The 20,097-nt window shown below is 46.6% G+C and overlaps 1 protein-coding gene across 4 annotated transcripts in view; it reads right to left on the bottom strand.

Annotated features, from left to right (window-relative positions):
• ndc80 (NDC80 kinetochore complex component) overlaps window positions 1-10,587 on the bottom strand; it is a 134,062-nt gene extending 123,475 nt beyond the window's left edge. Inside the window, exons 1-4 of one of the 4 annotated variants that reach the window (XM_041204487.1) lie at window positions 10,434-10,450; window positions 9,137-9,174; window positions 8,958-9,050; window positions 2,633-2,695 (exon numbers count right to left, since the gene is read on the bottom strand). In XM_041204487.1, the coding sequence (XP_041060421.1) occupies window positions 2,633-2,695; window positions 8,958-9,050; window positions 9,137-9,174; window positions 10,434-10,436 (197 nt within the window). In that variant the 5' untranslated portion in view covers window positions 10,437-10,450. Of the gene's footprint in view, window positions 1-2,632; window positions 2,696-8,957; window positions 9,051-9,136; window positions 9,381-10,433; window positions 10,451-10,503 lie in introns of those variants that run through there. The other 3 variants (XM_041204485.1, XM_041204486.1, XM_041204484.1) reach the window with 3 other exon arrangements.
• Window positions 10,588-20,097: the final 9,510 nt, after the last annotated feature.

Here is a 20,097-nt window from a genome sequence, read left to right as displayed (position 1 = left end):
TTTGGGGATGTTACTCGCGTCTTCCACTGTGAAGACTGACGCAAAGTACCTATTCAGTTCCTCCGCCATTTCTTTGTTCCCCACTACTACTTCTCCAGCCTCATTTTCCAGCGGCCCGATGTCCACTTTTGCCTCTCTCTTACCCTTTATATATCTAAAAAAAAACTCTTGCAATCTTCTTTTATATTACTGGCTAGTTTACCCTCATATTTAATCTTTTCCCTCCTTACTTCTTTTTTAGTTGTCCTCTGTTGGTCTTTGTAGGCTTCCCAATCCCCTGGTTTCCTACTGCTTTTCACCACATTGTATGCTTTCTCTTTAGCTTCTATGCTGTCCCCGTCTTCCCTTGTCAGCCAAGGTTGCCTCGCCCTTCTTTTAGTATGTTTCTTCTTCCTAGGGATGAATTTTTGCTGTATCTCCCAAATTACTCCCAGAAACTCCTGCCATTGCTGTTCCACTGTCTTTCCTGCTAGGCTCATCTCCCAGTCAATTCTGGCCAGCTCCTCCATCATGCCTCTGTAGTTGCCTTTATTCAACTTTAATACCGTTACATCTGATTCCAGCTTTCTCCTCTCAAATTGCAGGGTAAATTCTATCATATTATGGTCACTTCCTCCTAAGGGTTCCTTCACCTTAAGCTCCCTTGTCAAATCTGACTCATTACACATCACTAAATCTAGAATTGCCTGTTCCCTAGTGGGATCCACCACAAGCTGCTCCAAAAAGCCATCTCGTAGACATTCCACAAATTCCTTTTCTTGGGATCCACTACCAACCTGATTTTCCCAGTCTACCTGCATATTGAAATCCCCCATGATCACTGGAACCTTGCCTTTCTTACACACCTTTTCTATCTCCTGGTGCATCTTGTGCCCCACATCCTGACTACTGTTCGGAGGCCTGTACATAACTCCCATTATGGTTTTTTTATCTTTGTGGTTTCTCAACTCTACCCACACAGATTCTATACCATCTGACCCTACATCATTTCTTGCTATCGATTTAATTTCATTTCTTACTAACAATGCAACCCCACCCCCTCTGCCAACCTGCCTATCTTTTCAATAGGATGTATATCCTTGGATATTTAGCTCCCAGTCCTGATCCCCTTGCAGCCCTGTCTCCATAATGCCCACCACATCATACTCTACCGATGTCCTCTTGCTCCACCCATAGATTGCCCCCTTGGTCCCTAAGGGGACCGACAGATTGTCCCCTTATCTTTCCCGGGTTATCCTCTTCCCATTGATATACTTAAAGAATATCTTGGGATTTTAACTTTTACCAGCCAGAGCTTTCTCGTATTCCCTCTTTGCTCTCCTAATTGCTTTCTTAAGCTCCGCCCTGCACTTACTGTACTTCACTAATGCCTTCGCTGATTTGCTCCCCTAAAAGCTTCTCTTTTCTTTCTCATTGTATCCTGAATATCCCTGGTCATCCATGGTTCTCTGGGCTTGTTACTCCTTCCTATCACCCTGGAGGGAACACGTTGAGCCTGTACCCTCCCCATTTTCTTTTTGAACAACCCCCACTGCTCCTCTGTAGATTTCTCCACAAGTAGCTGTTCCCAGTCTACCATGGCCAGATCCTGCCTTATTTTACTAAAATCCGCTCTCCCCCAATCCAAAACATTTTTTTGCAACTTGTCTATTTCTTTGTCTATAACAAGCTACCACCATCAACACCTCTCTGTCCTTTTGTCTATGACATCTTTTGGCAATCTCCTCATATCACTGGCCCTCTATCCAGCTCTACCTGTCCCACCCCACCTTAAACCAGCTTATATTTCACCTCTTTTCTATTTTTCCTTAGTTCTGATGAAGTCATTTGGACTCGAAACGTTAACTGTATCTCTCTCCGCAGATGCTGTCAGGCCTGCTGAGTTTTTCCAGGTATTTTTGTTTTTGTTCTAGATTTCCAGCATCTGCAGCATTTTGCTTTTAAATTGTACCATGTTGTGGTCACTACCACTAAAATGCTCCACCACCATCTCAGCCACCTGTCCGGCTTCATTCCCCAGAATTAGGTCCAGCATTGCACCGTTCCTTGCTGGACCCTCTACATATTGATCTAAAAGGTTCTCCTGTACACATCTCAAGACATCCACTCCACCCAAGCCCTTAACACTATGTCTATCCCAATTAATGTTGGGATAGTTGAAATCACGTAGTATAATTACCCTATAGTTATTGTTTTTACACGCCTCTGCAAATTGTGCACATAGTTGCTCCTCAATTTCCCGCTATCTCGGGGTCTATAATAAACACCTAACAATGTGGCTGCCCCTTTTTTATTCCTAAGCTCTACACATAAAGCTTCATTCGATGCCCCCTCCAAGATATCATCTCTCCTTACTGCAGTAACTGATGCAACTAACAATGCAACGCCTCCTCCTCTTTTACCCCTCCTGTCTCGCCTGAAGATTCTATGTTCCAGAATGTTGAGCTGCCAATCCTGCCCCTCCCTCAACCAAATCCCAGTGATGGTTACTATATTACAATTCCACTATCAATTAGAAAACTATTTTTTGAAGGGTGAGGATGTGGGGGGTGCTGGGGTAAAGAGCAAGAAATCAGATAGAACAACACAATTTTGAAAAAAATTCTCAGGGGAAGTTAAATGCTGACATTACCTTCTTCCAAAGAAGCTGGTTCTTCTCTCAGAGGTTCCTGAACCAAACCGTGTGCGTGACACACTAAAAGACAAAGTTTAGCAGAAGATAAATCTCATGCAATCAGTAATCAAACATAAAACAATGTCCCCTCCTTCCCGGAACCACAATAAGTATATCCCTTGTCCTCACTTTCCACCCCACCAGCTTCCATATTCAAAGGATCATCTGCCACCTCCAGTAAGATGCCACCTAACACATCTTCCTCTTCCCTCCCTTGTCAGCGTTCCGAAGGGACCATTCACTCCGTGACACCCTAGTCAACGACTCTATCACTGCCCAACACATCATTCCCTTCCCATCATTCCCTTCCCTTCCCAAAGTGTAATAGCTGCCCCTTTGCCTCTTTTCTCCTCACTGCCCAAGGCCCAGACAGTTCTTTCAGGTGAAGCAATGATTTACTTGTATTTCTTCCAATTTAATTTACTGGAATCACTGTCCACAAGGCAGTCTCCTTTAAATTGAGGAGACTAAACACAGGCTGGGTGACCACTTTGTGGAACACATTTACTCAGTCCACAAACATGACCCCAACCTTCCTGTCGCTTGCCATTTCAATGGTGATCTTGCTCTCATGCTCACATTTCTGTCCTCAGCCTGCTATAATGTTCTAGTGAAACCCAACGCAAGCTGGGGGAACAGCACCTCAACCTTCCAATTAGGCTCTTTAAAGCCTTTTGGACTCAACATTGAGTACAACTTCAGACCATGAGCTCTGCCCTCCATTTTGATTCACCCGCCACCTCCCAGTCTGTAGCTTATCATTTTTTGCTTTCAGGCAGAGCTGATCTTTATTCTGCTAAGTAAACCTACTCTGGACCAATGCTTTGTTTCTTTACTAGTGTCAGTATCACTCCCTTTGCCTTTTGTTCCATGACATCTTTGGTATTTAATCTTCTCCACCCTCTGGCCTTCCCTTTTGCTCCACTGGATCCTTCCCCACACTTTCTCAAAAGCATAAAGCCTTTCATATCAGTTCCAAAGAGTCTCATATTGGATTCTAAACATCAACTCTCTTCACAGATGCTGGCAGACCTGCTGGATATTCCAGCACTTTGTTTTTATTTCAGATCACAGCATCCACTGTATTTTGCTTTTATTGAAAAAATCCAATTATATAAAAATTAAAAACATAAAACAGGTTTAAATGATAACGGTACAGGGTAGGGCTTTATTTCCCTGCACGGAATCATAGAATTCAGTCTGTCATGTCTGTGCTGGTTCTCAGCAAGAGTAGGTAATGCCCTTTACCGTAGCCCTGCAAATTTCACTTAATTATCCAAAGTTTATCCTCAAAATATCCTCTTCACAGTAAGTTGTGTGTTATCTGCAAACTTTGTAATTGTGTCCTACACACCAAAGTATAGGTCATTAATGTATGTCAAGAGAAGCAGTGGTCCAAGTACCAAACTCCTTGCGAAGCCCATTTAGCCCTTCCACCAGTTTGAAAAACAATCCTTTCCCACTGCTCTTTGGCACTCAGCCAACTTTGCACCCTTGGTCTCATGGGTTTCAACTTTGCTGACATTCAAATTCATGAAGCACAATTTTCCCTTAACAAATTCATAATGTTTAATTTTGTCACAGATTATCGTTTCTAAAAGCTTTCCCATCACCAAGAGGTTAAATTGACTGGCCTTAGATCCTTTTTTAAAAAATATTTAACATTTGCAATTCTCCAATCCCCTGGCACCACCCCTATAGCTAAGGGTACTTCACTTCGTATACGCGGAAACATCCTATCCAGGCCTGATGACATGAATTTTTAAATACAGTCAGCCTAATACCCCTTCCATAAATTTTTAGCCCATCCAGGGTCTCAACTACCTCCTCTTTCACTGTGACAGCATCCTCTTCCTTGGTAAAGAAAGATTCAAAGTAATCACACATTGTTACAGTGCAGAAGGAAGTCTTTTGGCCTATCGTGTCTGCACCAACTTTCCGAATGAGCATTATGACTCAAAGTTGCTCTCCTGACTTTTCCCCGTAACCCTGAACATTGTTTTTATTTAAATAATCATCTAATGCCCTCTTGGATGCCTCGATTGAACCTGCCTCCACCAACCACAATTCCAGACAATGTATTCCAGACCCGAACCACTCGCTGTGTGAAAACGTTTTTTCTCACATCGCATTTGTTTCTTTTGCAAATCAGTTAAATTTTTTTAAAAATATTTGTTCATAGGATCTCCATCTAGGTGAGCATTTATTACCCATTCTCAATTGCCCTTGTTCAGTGGGCAGTTTTCAACCACTTTGCTGTGGGTCTGGAATCACATGTAGGCCAGACCAGATAAGGACAGCAGACTTCCTTCCCTAAAGGACCCAGGTCCCTTGCTCCTGCACACCCTTTTTGTTGTACCCCTTATTTTATATTCTCTCCAAGCTCTTCCTACAAAAATAAATCACCTCACACTTCTCTGCATTGAACTTCATCTGCCACCTGTCTGCCCACTCCACCAACTTGTCTATGCCCTTTTGAAGTTCTACACTCCTCCTCATAGTTTACAATTCTTCTAAGGTTTTTTTTATCATCTGAAAACTCTGAAATTGTCCCTGCACACCAAGATCTAGATCATCAGGAAAAGCAAAGGTCTCAATGCAACCCCTGGGGAACTCCACAACAAACCTTCCTCTAGCCCGAAAAATATATATTAACCATTACTCACTATTTTATATCCATGCTGCTACTGTCCTTTTATTCCATAAGCTATAACTTTTCTCAGGTCTGCTGTACAGCACTGTATTGAATGCCTTTTGGAAGTCCATATACACCACATCAACAGCATTCCCCTTATCAACCCTCTCTGTTACCTCTTCAAAACCCTCCAGCAAGTTAGTTAAACACGATTTTCCCTTAATAAACCCATGCTGGTTTTTCTTAACCCACCCACATTTTTCCATGTGACTATTAATTCTAACCCAAATAATTGTTTCTAGAAGCCCCCCCCCCCCCCCACCCCCCACCACCAAAGTTAAACTGACTGGTCTGTAATTGCTAGGCTTATGCTTACAATCTTTTTTGAATAAGGATACTTATTTAATATCTCAGCCATGCTCTGACTCCATGCATAAATCTTTTTGCTCTCTAATTGGTTCCACCTCTGCTCTTACAATTAACATGCTGATAGAAGACTTTTGGATTCCCTTTCATATGAGCTGCCAATCTCTTCTTATACACTCTTTGCTTCCAATTTTTTTTCACTTCACCTCTGAACTTTTTATATTCAGTTAGATCTCAGGTTGACAATACAAGTGAGAATCAGTCATTTGCACCATTTTACTGCTTCACCTTACTTTCTCTCGTCATCCAAGTAGTTCTGACTTTGCTTGTCCTATATTCCCCCTTTGTGGGAATGTACTTCAACTGTACCCGAATTCTCTCCTCTTTAAAGGTAGCCCATTGTTCTATTAGTTTTTCCTGCCAATCTTTGATCCCAATTTATCTGGGCCACTGAAATTGGGACCTCCTCCAATTAAATACCTTCACTCTGGATTGTTCCTTGTCCTTTTCCATGGTGTCATTGTCCCCTAAATGCTTCCATGCTAACAACATATCACTTGATTCACTTCATGCCCAAAATAATCCAACAATGCCTCCTTCCTCATTTGGCCAAAAAAATACTGATCAAGAAAATTCTCCTCAACGAGATTCAGAAATTCTTGCCCCTCTTTGTCCTTTACACCGTTGCTATCACACTCTAAAGATAATTAAAGTAAAATATAACTACTCTATAATTTTTGCACTTCTCTAATTTCTTTGCAAATTTGTTTTTCTATATCCTTTCCAATAATTATTAACCTATAGAATACACCTAGCAGCCTAAAGGTATTTCTTGTTTCTAAACAATTAGATTCTGCCCCTGACCACTCCAGGCCATCCTCTCTCCAACACGACAATATTGTTTTTAATCAATACTGCCATCTCCTCCTTTAACAGTCCAAATGGCCCAAGAACCTAATGTCCTACCTCGTGCACCATCTCATCAGACATGCACTTATCTACTTCTATACTCACTAGCGTGTGACACTGGGAGTAATCTGGAGATTACTAGCTTTGAGGCCCTGCTTGTCTCCTTCCTAGCCCCCTAAAATCTGCCTGCAGCACTTCATTCTAATTTCTACCAATGTCATTTGTACCTACATGGACCACAAGTTTCCCCCGCCTCCTCCATTCAGAGTGCTCAGTGACATCCTTGACCTGACACCAGAGGAAATGTACCTGGATTAACATCTGTAGCCACAGAAACACCTGACTGCTCCCCTAACTATAGAATCCCCTATCATTATTGTGTGCCAAATCTTCCTCCTGCCACTATGAACAGCTGGGCCAGCCTTGGAATCACAGACTATGATCTGGCTGCATTCCTTAGAGGAACCATCACTCTCACCAATACTAGGAACTGAATACCGGCTGAACAGCAATATGCACTCCAAAGCTCTTTCACTACCTGCCTGGTCTTTTTTTGACTGCCAGATGGTCACCTATTCTCTCGCTGCCTGCATAGCCTTAAGCTGCAGGCTGGCCACCTCTATGTGTGCTATTCACAAAGCTCAGCTGCTTCTCAGACTCAGCTCCCCCAGCTGACGACACTTCCTGCATGTGGTTGTCCAAGATGCGAGAAGCATTCTGGAGTTCCCATATGGCACAGGAGTGCACTCCATGGGATTAAGACGCTCTGCCATCTATTTATTAGACAATTAATTGACTTAACAGAAATAAACTTAAGATTTAAATACTCACCAATCACCTGCTGCCCTTATGCTGATATCAATAATAGGGAGGTAAACTTAAATGCTTTTATTTAACTTTTATTAACTACATACCTCACATTTTAATGTTTTTATATTTCTATCCCTTATTATTTCATTTTAACTTTATCCCCTAGATCTGATTAACTGAATACTGATGGTAACATGGTAAATCATGATTTTAATAATCTGGTCTATACATGCACAAGACAAAGACACACTCAACTAGAACTAATTCTGCATGGTCTGGAGGGGACACTATTGAAACCTCAGCAAGGCTCCACACTGGTGAGTTCCAGCTATGGTGATGACTCATACAAAGTATGAAACTCGATAGAAATGTCATCATTGCCTCTGAGCCAACTGGTAATCAAGCTGCCTGTGATTCCCAACAAAGCGGATTCTCCATTTTACCATTGTGTGACTTCTAAAATTGGGCAAATGTGGTTGAATGTATACAATATAAAATATGAAAGTTTGCAGATATAAAAATAGGGATTGGAAGTCAACCAATGGGCAGGAGCAACATGGAGATAAAATTGGCTAAGTGATTGAAACAGTTGTGGATGGCTGATTTCAGGGCTGGGGGGGAGTTTACAGTTGGGTTCCCCAAAGCTCAGTACTAGGACCACTGATGTTTTTATATACATTAATCACAGAATCTTTACAGTACAGGTGACCATTTGGCCCATTGAGTCTGCACTGGCTCACTGCCACTCCCCTGCCTTATCCCTATGACATTGCTCATTCTTTTCTTTTCAGGCAGCAGTCAATTCGCATTGGAATATCTCGATTGAACCTGCCTCCACCACCCTCTCAGGAAGTTCCTTCCAGACTTCAACCGCCCTCTGGGTTAAAAAAATTTTCCTCACATCACTCCTTTTGCCTATTATTTTGAATCTGTGTCCTCAATTCTTGCTATTTCTCACTATCTGTACCCCTCATGATCTTGAGCACCTCTATCAAGTCTCCTCTCAGCCTTATCTCCAAGGAAAACAGTCCCAACCTCTCCAATCTATCCTCTTGGCTACAGTTCTTTATCCCTGAAATCATTCTTGTGAATCTCCTCTGCACTCTCTCCAAAGTCTTCACAAATTCCTCAAGTATGGCACCCTGAACTGGATGCAGTATTCCAAATGAGGCCTAACTAGTATGTTATACAAGTTCAACATGACCTCCTTACTCTTGTACTCAATGCCCCTACTAACTGCCATGGTGGAATTCAAACCCATGTTCCCAGAGGATTAGCCTGGGCTTCTGAATTTCTAGTCCAGCGACTTAACATCTATGCCACCGCCTGGAAATCCTAACAGCACAAGGCCTGCAGCAGTTCAAGCAGGCAGCTCACCACCACCTGCTCTCGGGAAATAAACACTGGCCTTCCCAGCAATGCCCACATCCCACATAAGAATTAAAAAATATTGAATGGCAAAACAGGATAGAGGGACTCTACTCGTGCACCAATTTATGTTCTCTGCCAAGTTTGGTGATTTCCATCTGTAACCCCTAAAGAAAAGCAAGTTGCTGCACATACCTTTGAGGTGTGATCAGCCCGTATCTGGTGGCCTCACTAACCCTGTGAGGTTGCAATGCTCTGTGACTGTTAGGATTGTGGTTCATTTTGCTGCTTTGAATTAAAAAATAACAAAGAATTTTCATGCAGCTGCTACACTAAACTGTACACAAATCACACAAGGTACTTCAGGTATGTACCATTGCTTCCTGACAATTCTTCCACTGTTACGAGTGACCTGAAACACATGTGCGGTCAAATTACGATCTTTATTGCAACAGTATTTCTTTGAATACAGGGTTTCTCTCTCACATCCCCTCCTCTCGCGCATGCTCCTCTCCATTCTGGGCGCATGTGCTCTCCCAATCCTAGGTGCGTGCGTGAGCTCTCCCCCTCTCAAGCGTACATGCATCTCACTCTCTCCAGTGCTCTCATCATTAGCGCGCGCCCCCTCTCGCACACACGCGCAGCTTCCCCCACCTCACACACCCTTCCAACCCCCCCTCGCTGCCCCGTCTCTTGCGCACGCACACTGTCCCTCCCCCTCCTCCGCCCGACCTCTCACGCGCCCCTCCCTCCCCCACCACCACCTCCAACGCGCGACACTCCCCCCACCACCACCTCCTCCCGCGCGCGCCTCCTCCCCCCACCAACTCCCGCGTGCGCGCCCCCTCCCCACCACCTCATGCGCGCGCGCCCCCTCCCCCCCACCACCACCCGCGCGCACCCCTCCCCCCCACCACCACCCGCGCGCACCCCTCCCCCCCACCACCACCCGCGCGCACCCCTCCCCCCACCACCAACCCCGCGTGCGCCCCTCCCCCACCACCACCCACCGTGCGCGCCCCTCCCCCCCACCCCACCGACCCCCGCACGCACCCCTCCCCCCACCTCCCGCGCGCGCCCCCTGCCCACCCCCAACTCCCGCGCACACCCCCCTCCCCCATCACCTCAAACTTCCCTGCCCTCACGCCTGCCCGCGCCCCCCTTTCTCTCCCTTCGCGCCCGCCTGCCCACCCCCACCTCCCGCGCACACCCCCCTCCCACACCACCTCAAACTTCCCTGCCCTCACGCCTGCCCGCGCCCCCCTTTCTCTCCCTTCGCGCCCGCCCCCGCCCCCCAACACCGCCTCCCCCGCGTACCCCCACCCCCCAACACCGCCTCCCCCGCGTACCCCCACCGCCCCCACCACCGCGCGCCCCCAACCCCCCCACCACTGCCAACCCCCGCGTGCCCCCCACCACCTCGAACCCCCCCGCCACCCACCATCTCGAACCCACCCCCCCACTTCTCTCCACTCGCGCCCGTCCCCCCCCCTTCTCTCCCCTCGCGCCCGCCCGCGTCCCCCTTCTCTCCCCTCGCGCCCGCCCGCGCCCCCCTTCTCTCCCCTCCCGCCCGCGCCCCCCTTCTCTCCCCTCCCGCCCGCGCCCCCCTTCTCTCCCATCGCGCCCGCCCGCGTCCCTTCTCTCCCATCGCGCCCGCCTCCGCTTCTCTACCATCACACGCCTGCCCCTTCTCTTGCGCACACAGACACAAACAGGAACTAACTGAATCTCCATTCCTCACCCAGTCTCCCCGCTCTCTCTACAATTTAGAATTGGCGCCCTAAGCAACATCAAAATAACGGTCACCGGAAACGGAACCGCGTCACACGCCTCACACAACGTCAACCCATGATGTCACTGGGAGGAGCTGCCGGCTGTGATTGGTTGGCTCTGGGCTGGGCCAGGAGCACATCCGAAGAAGTTAGAGATAAAAACAGAATAACCTGGAAAAACTCAGCAGGTCTGGCAGCATCGGCGGAGAAAAAAAGAGTTGACGTTTCGAGTCCTCATGACCCTTCAACAGAACTGAGTGAATATAAGGAGAGGGGTGAAATATAAGCTGGTTTAAGGGGAAGGGGTGGAGAGAAGGCGGGGTGGTGGTTGTAAGGACAAGCAAGCAGTGATAGGAGCAGATCATCAAAAGATGTCACAGACAAAAGAACACAGAGGTGTTGAAGTTGGTGATATTATCTAAACGAATGTGCTAATTAAGAATGGATGGTAGGGCACTCAAGGTATAGCTCTAGTGGGGGTGGGGGGAGCATAAAAGATTAAAAAATATTTAAAAATAATGGGAAAAGGTGGGAAAAGAAAAATCTATATAATTTATTGGAAAAAAACAAAAGGAAGGGGGAAGAAACAGAAAGGGGGTGGGGATGGAGGAGGGAGCTCAAGACCTAAAGTTGTTGAATTCAATATTCAGTCCGGAAGGCTGTAAAGTGCCTAGTCGGAAGATGAGGTGCTGTTCCTCCAGTTTGCATTGGGCTTCACTGGAACAGTGCAGCAAGCCAAGGACAGACATGTGGGCAAGAGAGCAGGGTGGAGTGTTAAAATGGCAAGCGACAGGGAGGTTTGGGTCATTTTTGCGGACAGACCGCAGGTGTTCTGCAAAGCGGTCGCCCAGTTTACGTTTGGTGTCTCCAATGTAGAGGAGACCACATTGGGAGTAACGCATACAGTAGACTAAGTTGGGGGAAATGCTGGTGAAATGCTGCTTCACTTGAAAAGAGTTTTTGGGCCCTTGGATGGTGAGGAGAGAGGAAGTGAAGGGGCAGGTATTACATCTTTTGTGTGGGCATGGGGAGGTGCCATAGGTGGGGGTTGAGGAGTAGGGGGTGATGGAGGAGTGGACCAGGGTGTCCCGGAGGGAATGATCCCTACGAAATGCCGACAGGTGGGGTGAAGGGAAGATGTGTTTGGTGGTGGCATCATGCTGGAGTTGGCGGAAATGGCGGAGGATGATCCTTTGAATGCGGAGGCTGGTGGGGTGATAAGTGAGGACAAGGGGGACCCTATCATGTTTCTGGGAGGGAGGAGAAGGCGTGAGGGCGGATATGCGGGAGATGGGCCGGACACTGTTGAGGGCCCTGTCAACGACCGTGGGTGGAAAACCTGGGTTAAGGAAGAAGGAGGACATGTCAGAGAAACTGTTTTTGAAGGTAGCATCATCGGAACAGATGCGATGGAGGCGAAGGAACTGAGAGAATGGGATGGAGTCCTTACAGGAAGCGGGATGTGAGGAGCTGTAGTGAAGGTATCTGTGGGAGTCGGTTGGCTTGTAATGGTTATTGGTGGACAGTCTATCACCAGAGATTGAGACAGAGAGGGAAGGGAAGTGTCAGAGATGGACCACGTGAAAATGATGGAGGGGTGGAGATTGGAAGCAAAATTAATAAATTTTTCCAAGTCCCAACGAGAGCATGAAGCAGCGCCGAAGTAATCATCGATGTACCGGAGAAAGAGTTGTGGGAGGGGGCCGGAGTAGTACTGGAACAAGGAATGTTCCACATACCCCATAAAGAGACAGGCATAGCTGGGGCCCATGCGGGTACCCATAGCCACACCTTTTATTTGGAGGAAGTGAGAGAAGTTGAAGGAGAAATTGTTCACTGAGAACAAGTTCAGCCAGACAGAGGAGAGTAATGGTGGATGAGGATTGTTCGGGCCTCTGTTCAAGGAAGAAGCTAAGGGCCCTCAGACCATCCTGGTGGGGGATGGAGGTGTAGAGGGATTGGACGTCCATGGTGAAGAGGAAGCGGTTGGGGCCAGGGAACTGGAAATTGTTGATGTGACGTAAGGTGTCGGAGGAATCATGGATGTAGGTGGGAAGGGACTGGACAAGGGGAGAGAGAAGGGAGGCAAGATAACGAGAAATGAGTTCTGTAGGGCAGGAGCAAACTGACACGATCGGTCTACCGAGACAGTTCTGTTTGTGGATTTTGGGTAGGAGGTAGAAGCGGGCTGTCCGAGGTTGGGCGACTATCAGGTTGGAACCTGTGATAGGAAGATCCCCAGAGGAGATGAGGTCAGTGACAGTCTCCTCTGGTGATCTTCCCCCCATAGCTTCCAACCTGATAGTCGCCCAACCTCGGACGGCCCGCTTCTTCCTCCTACCCAATATCCCTGGTGTTAGACTGTCCACCAATATCCATTACAAGCCTACCGACTCCAACAGCTACCTCAATTACAGCTCCTCACACCCCGCTTCCTGTAAGGACTCCATCCCATTCTCTCAGTTCCTTCGCCTCCGTCGCATCTGTTCCGATGATGCTAACTTCAAAAACAGTTCCTCTGACATGTCCTCCTTCTTCCTTAACCGAGGTTTTCCACCCACGGTCGTTGACAGGGCCCTCAACCGTGTCTGGCCCATCTCCCACACATCCGCCCTCACGCCTTCTCCTCCCTCTCAGAAACATGATAGGATCCCCCTTGTCCTCACTTATCACCCCACCAGCCTCTGCATTCAAAGGATCATCCTCCGCCATTTCCGCCAACTCCAGCATGATGCCACCACCAAACACATCTTTCCTTCACCCCACCTGTCGGCATTTCATAGGGATCGTTCCCTCCGGGACACCCTGGTCCACTCCTCCATCACCCCCTACTCCTTAACCCCCACCTATGGCACCTCTCCATGCCCACGCAAAAGATGTAACACCTGCCCCTTCACTTCCTCTCTCCTCACCGTCCAAGGGCCCAAACACTCCTTTCAAGTGAAGCAGCATTTCACTTGCATTTCCCCCAACTTAGTCTACTGTAGTCGTTGCTCCCAATGCGGTCTCCCCGACATTGGAGAGACCAAATGTAAACTGGGCGACCGCTTTGCAGAACACCTGCGGTCTGTCTGCAAGAATGACCCAAACCTCCCTGTCGCTTGCCATTTTAACACTCCACCCTGCTCCCTTGCCCACATGTCTGTCCTTGGCTTGCTGCATTGTTCCAGTGAAGCCCAACGCAAACTGGAGGAACAGCACCTCATCTTCCGACTAGGCACTTTACAGCCTTCCGGACTGAATATTGAATTCAACAACTTTAGGTCTTGAGCTCCATCCCCACCCCCTTTCTGTTTCTTCCCCCTTCCTTTTGTTTTTTTCCAATAAATTATATAGATTTTTCTTTTCCCACCTTTTCCCATTATTTTTAAATATTTTTTAATCTTTTATGCTCCCCCCACCCCCACTAGAGCTATACCTTGAGTGCCCTACCATCCATTCTTAATTAGCACATTCGTTTAGATATCACCAACTTCAACACCTCTGTGTTCTTTTGTCTGTGACATCTTTTGATGATCTGCTCCTATCATTGCTTGCTTGTCCCTACAACCACACCACCCCCCTCCACTTCTCTCCCCGCACCCAACCCCCCCTCCCCCCACACCTTAAACCAGCTTATATTTCACCCCTTTCCTTGGATTCACCTAGTTCTGTTGAAGGGTCATGAGGACTCGAAACGTCAACTCTTTTCTTCTCCGCCAATGCCGCCAGACCTGCTGAGTTTTTCCAGGTAATTCTATTTTTGTTCCGGAGAAGTCAGAGTGTTTCGTGGAGCCGCTTGTGAGCAGACAGCCCAAGAGATAGCTGCAGGAGAGGGAGAGCAACAAAGCAGGTCTTGAAGGAGGAGGGAGTTTTAGAGCTGCTGAGTTCTTGGGCCGTAAATGTGGGGCAAAAGGGGAACTGGAGAAAAGGCCAGAATGGAAGTAACAAAGAGAGTGGTCATGGAATAAAAGGGACAGAACAACATCTGCATACAAAGGAGCACAGTTAGCGTTTCGAGTCCGAATGACCTTTCAACAGAATTAAGTAAAAATAGAAGAGAAGTGAAATATAAGCTGGTTTAAGGGAACGGTGGGGCAGGTAGAGCTGAATAGAGGGCCAGTGATGGATGGAGATAACCAAAAGATGTCACAGACAAAAGGACAAAGAGGAGGTGGGGGTGGGGTGAAGGAATCGAAAAAGGCTAAAAAATAGAGATAAAACAATAAGACATAGGAGCAGAAATTAGGCCAATCAGCTCATCGAGTCTGCTCCGCCATTCAATCATGGCTGATAAGTTTCTCAACCCCATTCTCCCGCCTTCTCCCTGTAACCTTTGATCCCCTTAGCAATGAAGAACGTATCTATCTCGGTCTTAAATACACTCAATGACCTGGCCTCCACAGCCTGCTGTGGAAAAGAATTCCATAGATTCTCTGGCTAAAGCAGTCTCTCCTCAGCTCTGTTCTAAAAGGTCTTCCCTTTACTCTGAGGCTGTGCCCTCAGGTCCTAGTCTCTCCTGCTAATGGAAACATTTTCCCCATGTCCACTCTATCCAGGCCTTTCAGTATTCTGTAAGTTTCAATCAGATCCCCCACTTCATCCTTCTAAACTCCATCAAGTATAGACCCAGAGTCCTTAACTGTTCCTCATATGTTAAGCCTTTCATTCTTGGGATCATTCTCATGAACCTCCTCTGGACCCTCACCAGGGCCAGCACATCCTTCCTGAGATACGGGGCCCAAAATTGCTCACAATATTCTAAATGTGGTCTGACTAGAGCCTTGTAAAGTCTCAGCAGCACATCCCTGCTTTTATATTCTGGTCCTCTCGAAATAAATGCCAACATTGCATTTGCCTTCCTAACTACTGACTCAACCTGCAAGTTAACCTTAAGAGAATCCTGGAATAGGACTCCCAAGTCCCTTTGCATTCCAGATTTCTGAATTCTCTCCACATTTAGAAAATAGTCCATGCCTCTATTCTTCCTACCAAAGTGCATGACCTCACTTCCCCACGTTGTATTCCACCTGCCACTTCTTTGCCCATTCACCTAACCTGTCCAAATCCTTCTGCAGCCTCCCCACCTCCTCAATACTACCTGTCCCTCCACCTATCTTTGTATAATCTACAAACTTAGCCAGTATGCCCTCAGTTCCTTCATCTAGATCATTTATGTATAAAGTGAAAAGTTGTGGTCCCAACACTGACCCCTGTGGAACTCCACTAGTCACCAGCCGCCATCCTGAGAAGGACTCCCTTATCCCCACTCTCTGCCTCCTGCCAGACAGCCAATCTTCTTTCGATGCTAATACCTTGTCTCTAACACCATGGGCTCTTATCTTACTGAGCAGCCTCCTGTGCGGCACCTTGTCAAAGGCCTTCTGGAAGTCCAAGTAGATAACATCCATTGGCTCTCCTTTTTCTAACCTACTCGTTACCTCCCCTTGATGAAACCACGCTGACTTTGCCCTATTTTACCATGCACTTCCAAGTATTCTGAAATCTCATCCTTAATAACGGACTCTAAAATCTTACCAATGACCGACGTCAGGCTAATTGGCCTATAATTTCCCGCCTTTTGCCTCACTCCCTTCTTAAACAGGGGGGTTAAATTAGCGATTTTCCAATCCTCTGGAACACTCCCTGACTCCAGTGATTCCTGAAAGATCACCACTAATGCCTCCACTATCTCTTCAGCTATCTCCTTCAGAACTCTGGGGTGTAATCCATCTGGTCCAGGTGATTTATCCACCTTCAGACCTTTCAGTTTTCCTAGCACCTTCTCCTTTGTAATGGCCATCATACTCACCACTGCCCCCCGGCTCTCTCGAACTTTGGGGATGTCACTCGTGTCTTCTGACGCAAAGTACCTATTCAGTTCCTCCGCCATTTCTTTGTTCCCCACTACTACTTCTCCAGCCTCATTTTCCAGCGGCCCAAAGTCCACTTTTGCCTCTCTCTTACCCTTTATATATCTATAAAACTCTTGCAATCTTCTTTTATATTACTGGCTAGTTTACCCTCATTTCATCTTCTCCCTCCTTAATTCTTTTTTAATTGTCCTCTGTTGGATTTTGTAGGCTTCCCAATCCCTTGGTTTCCCACTGCTCTTCGCTGCATTGTGTGCTTTCTCGTTAGCTTTTATGTTGTCCCTGACTACCCTTGTCAGCCATGGTTGCCTCGTCCTCCCTTTAGTATGCTTCTTCTTCCTAGGGATGAATTTTTGCTGTGTCTCCCAAATTACTTCCAGAAGCTCCTGCCATTGCTGTTCCACTGTTTTTCCTGCTAGGCCCAGCTCCCAGTCAATTCTGGCCAGCTCCTCCCTCATGCCTCTGTAGTTGCCTTTATTCAACTGTAATACTGTTACATCTGATTCCAATGTTTTCCTCTCAAATTGCAGGGTAAATTCTATCATATTATGGTCACTTCCTCCTAAGGGTTCCTTCACCTTAAGCTCCCTTATCAAATCTGACTCATTACACATCACTAAATCTAGAATTGCCTGTTCCCTAGTGGGCTCCACCACAAGCTGCTCCAAAAAGCCATCTTGTAGACATTCCACAAATTCCTTTTCTGGGGATCCACTACCAACCTGATTTTCCCAGTCTGCCTGCATATTGAAATCCCCCATGATCACTGTAACCTTGCCTTTCTTACACACATTTTCTATCTCCTGGTGTATCTTGTGCCCCACATCCTGACTACTGTTCGGAGGCCTGTACATAACTCCCATTATGGTTTTTTCACCTTTGCGGTTCCTCAACTCTACCCACACAGATTCTACATCATCTGACCCTACATCATTTCTTGCTATCGATTTAATTTAATTTCTTACTAACAAAGCAACCCCACCCCCTCTGCCAACCTGCCTATCTTTTCAATAGGATGTATATCCTTGGATATTTAACTCCCAGTCCTGATCCCCTTGCAGCCATATCTCCGCAATGCCCACCACATTATACCTGCCAATTTCAATCTGCGCCACAAGCTCATTTACCTCATTTCGTCGACTGCGTGCATTCAGATTCAACACCTTCAGTCCTGTATTTCCTGTCCCCTTTCTCATTGTCATCCCTTTATCCAATGGATGGAAATACATTTTAAAATAATGGAAATAGGTGGGAAAAGAAAAATCTATATAAATTATTGGAAAAAAAGGGGGGGGATCGGAAAGGGGGTGGGGATGGAGGAGAGAGTTCATGATCTAAAATTGTTGAACTCAATATTCAGTCCGAAAGGCTGTAAAGTGCCTAGTCGGAAGATGAGGTGCTGTTCCTCCAGTTTGCGTTGAGCTTCACTGGAACAATGCAACAGGCCAAGGACAGATATGTGGGCATGAGAGCAGGGTGGAGTGCTGAAACGGCCAGCGACAGGGAGGTCTAGGTAATGCTTGTGGACAGACTGAAGGTGTTCTGCAAAGCGGTCACCCAGTCTGCGTTTGGTCTCTCTAATGTAGAGGAAACCGCATTGGGAGCAACGAATGCAGTAGACTAAATTGAGGGAAGTGCAAGTGAAATGCTACTTCACTTGAAAGGAGTGTTTGGGCCCTTGGACGGTGAGAAGAGGGGAAGCAAAGGGGCAGGTGTTGCACCTTCTGTGGCTGCATAGGAAGGTGCCGTGGGAGGGTGTTGAGATTCTATGTATTCTATGTATTCTATGCCTCGGCTAATAAAGGCAAGTATCCCATATGCCTTCCTAACCACCTTATCTACCTGTCCTGCTACCTTAAGGGACCGGTGGACATGCACTCCAAGGTCCCTCTGATCCTCAGTACTTCCCAGGGTCCTACCATTCATTGTGTATTCCTGTGCTTTGTTTGTCCTGCGCAAGTGCATCACCTAACACTTACCCAGATTAAATTCCATTTGCCACTGAGCAGCACCTCTGACCAGCCCATCTATATCCTCCTGTAATCTAAGGCTATCCTCCTCGCTATTTACCACCCCACCAATTTTCGTGTCATCTGCGAACTTACTGATCAACCCTCCTACATTCAAGTCTAAATTGTTTATATATACCACAAACAGCAAGGGACCCAACACCATGTGGAACCCCCCTGGACACAGGCATCCAGTCACAAAAACACCCCTTGACCATCACCCTCCTCTTCCTGCCACTCAGCCAATTCTGGATCTGGCAATTTGCCAAACTGCGTTGGATCCCATGGGCTCTTAGTGATCTTATCAGTCTCCTATGCGGGACCTTATCAAAAGCCTTTCTGAAATCCAAGTAGACTCCGTCAAATGCATTCCCCTCATCTACACACCTGGTCACCTCTTCAAAAAATTCAATCAAATTGATCAGACATGACCTCCCCTTAACAAAACCATGCTGACTGTCCTTGATTAATCCCTGCCTCTCCAAGTGTAGATTAATTCTGTCCCTCAGAATTGCTTCCAATAGTTTCCCCACCACTGAGGTTAGACTGACTGGCCTGTAGTTCCCTGGTTTATCCCTTCCTCCCTTCCTGAATAACAGTACCACATAGGCTGTCCACCAGTCTCTCGCACCTCTCCTGTGGCCAGAGAGGTATTGAAAATTATTGTCAGTGCCCCAGCTATCTTCTCCCTTGCCTCGTTCAACAGCCTGGGATACATTTCATCCGGGCCTGGAAATTTATCTACTTTTAAGCCTGCCAAGTTGCTTAAAAATTCCTCCCTTTCTATGCTAATTTCTTTAATTATATCACAGACCTTCTGCCTGATTTCTTTACCCACGTCGTCCCTCTCACTTGTGAATGCCAACACACAAGTTATCACTATGGTCATTAATGGGCCCTACTCTTTCCCTATTTATCCTCTTACTCTTAATGTACTTGCAAAATAACTTTGGATTTTCCTTTATTTTACCTGCCAATGTTTTTTCATGCCCCCTTTTTGCTCTCCTAATTTCCTTTATAAGTTCCCCCTGACACATTCTATACTCCTCTAGGGCTTCTGCTGTTTTGAGCCCTCGGTATCTGCCATAAGTCTCCCTTTTATCTTTATCCAATCCTGTATATCCCTCGACATTCAGGGTTCTCTGGATTGTTGGTCCCACCCTTTGTCTTTACTGGAATATGCTGGCCCTGTACTCTCCCTAATTCCTTCTTGAATGAGTCCCACTGCTCTGACGCAGATTTACCTAAAAGTAGCTGCTCCCAGTCCACTCTGGCCAAATCATATCTGATCTTATTAAAATCGACCTTCCCCCAATTTAGAACTCTGATTTCTGGCCCACCCTTGTCCTTTTCCATAACAACCTTGAAGTTAACAGAGTTATGATCACTAGCTGCAAAATGCTCCCCCACCGATACCTCTACCACCTGCCTGGCTTCATTCCCTAAAATTAAGTCCAGGACTGCCCCCTCTTTTGTAGGACCTTCTACATACTGGCTTAAAAAGCTCTCCTGGATGCATTTTAAGAATCCCGCTCCCTCTAAACCTATCACACTATGACTAACCCAGTTAGTTGTTGGGGAAGTTGAAATCCCCCACTATTACTACCCTATTATTTTTACCCTACTCTGAAATTTGCCTACATATCTGCTCTTCTATTTCTCTCTGACTGTTTGGGGTTCTATCGTACACTCCCAGCAATGT

The sequence above is a fragment of the Carcharodon carcharias genome, chromosome 14, assembly GCF_017639515.1.
Source record: "Carcharodon carcharias isolate sCarCar2 chromosome 14, sCarCar2.pri, whole genome shotgun sequence".
NCBI classification, from domain to species: Eukaryota; Metazoa; Chordata; class Chondrichthyes; order Lamniformes; family Lamnidae; genus Carcharodon; species Carcharodon carcharias.
The sequence above is the reverse complement of the archived record's forward strand: the minus strand, read 5'-3'. Positions and strand labels throughout refer to the sequence as shown.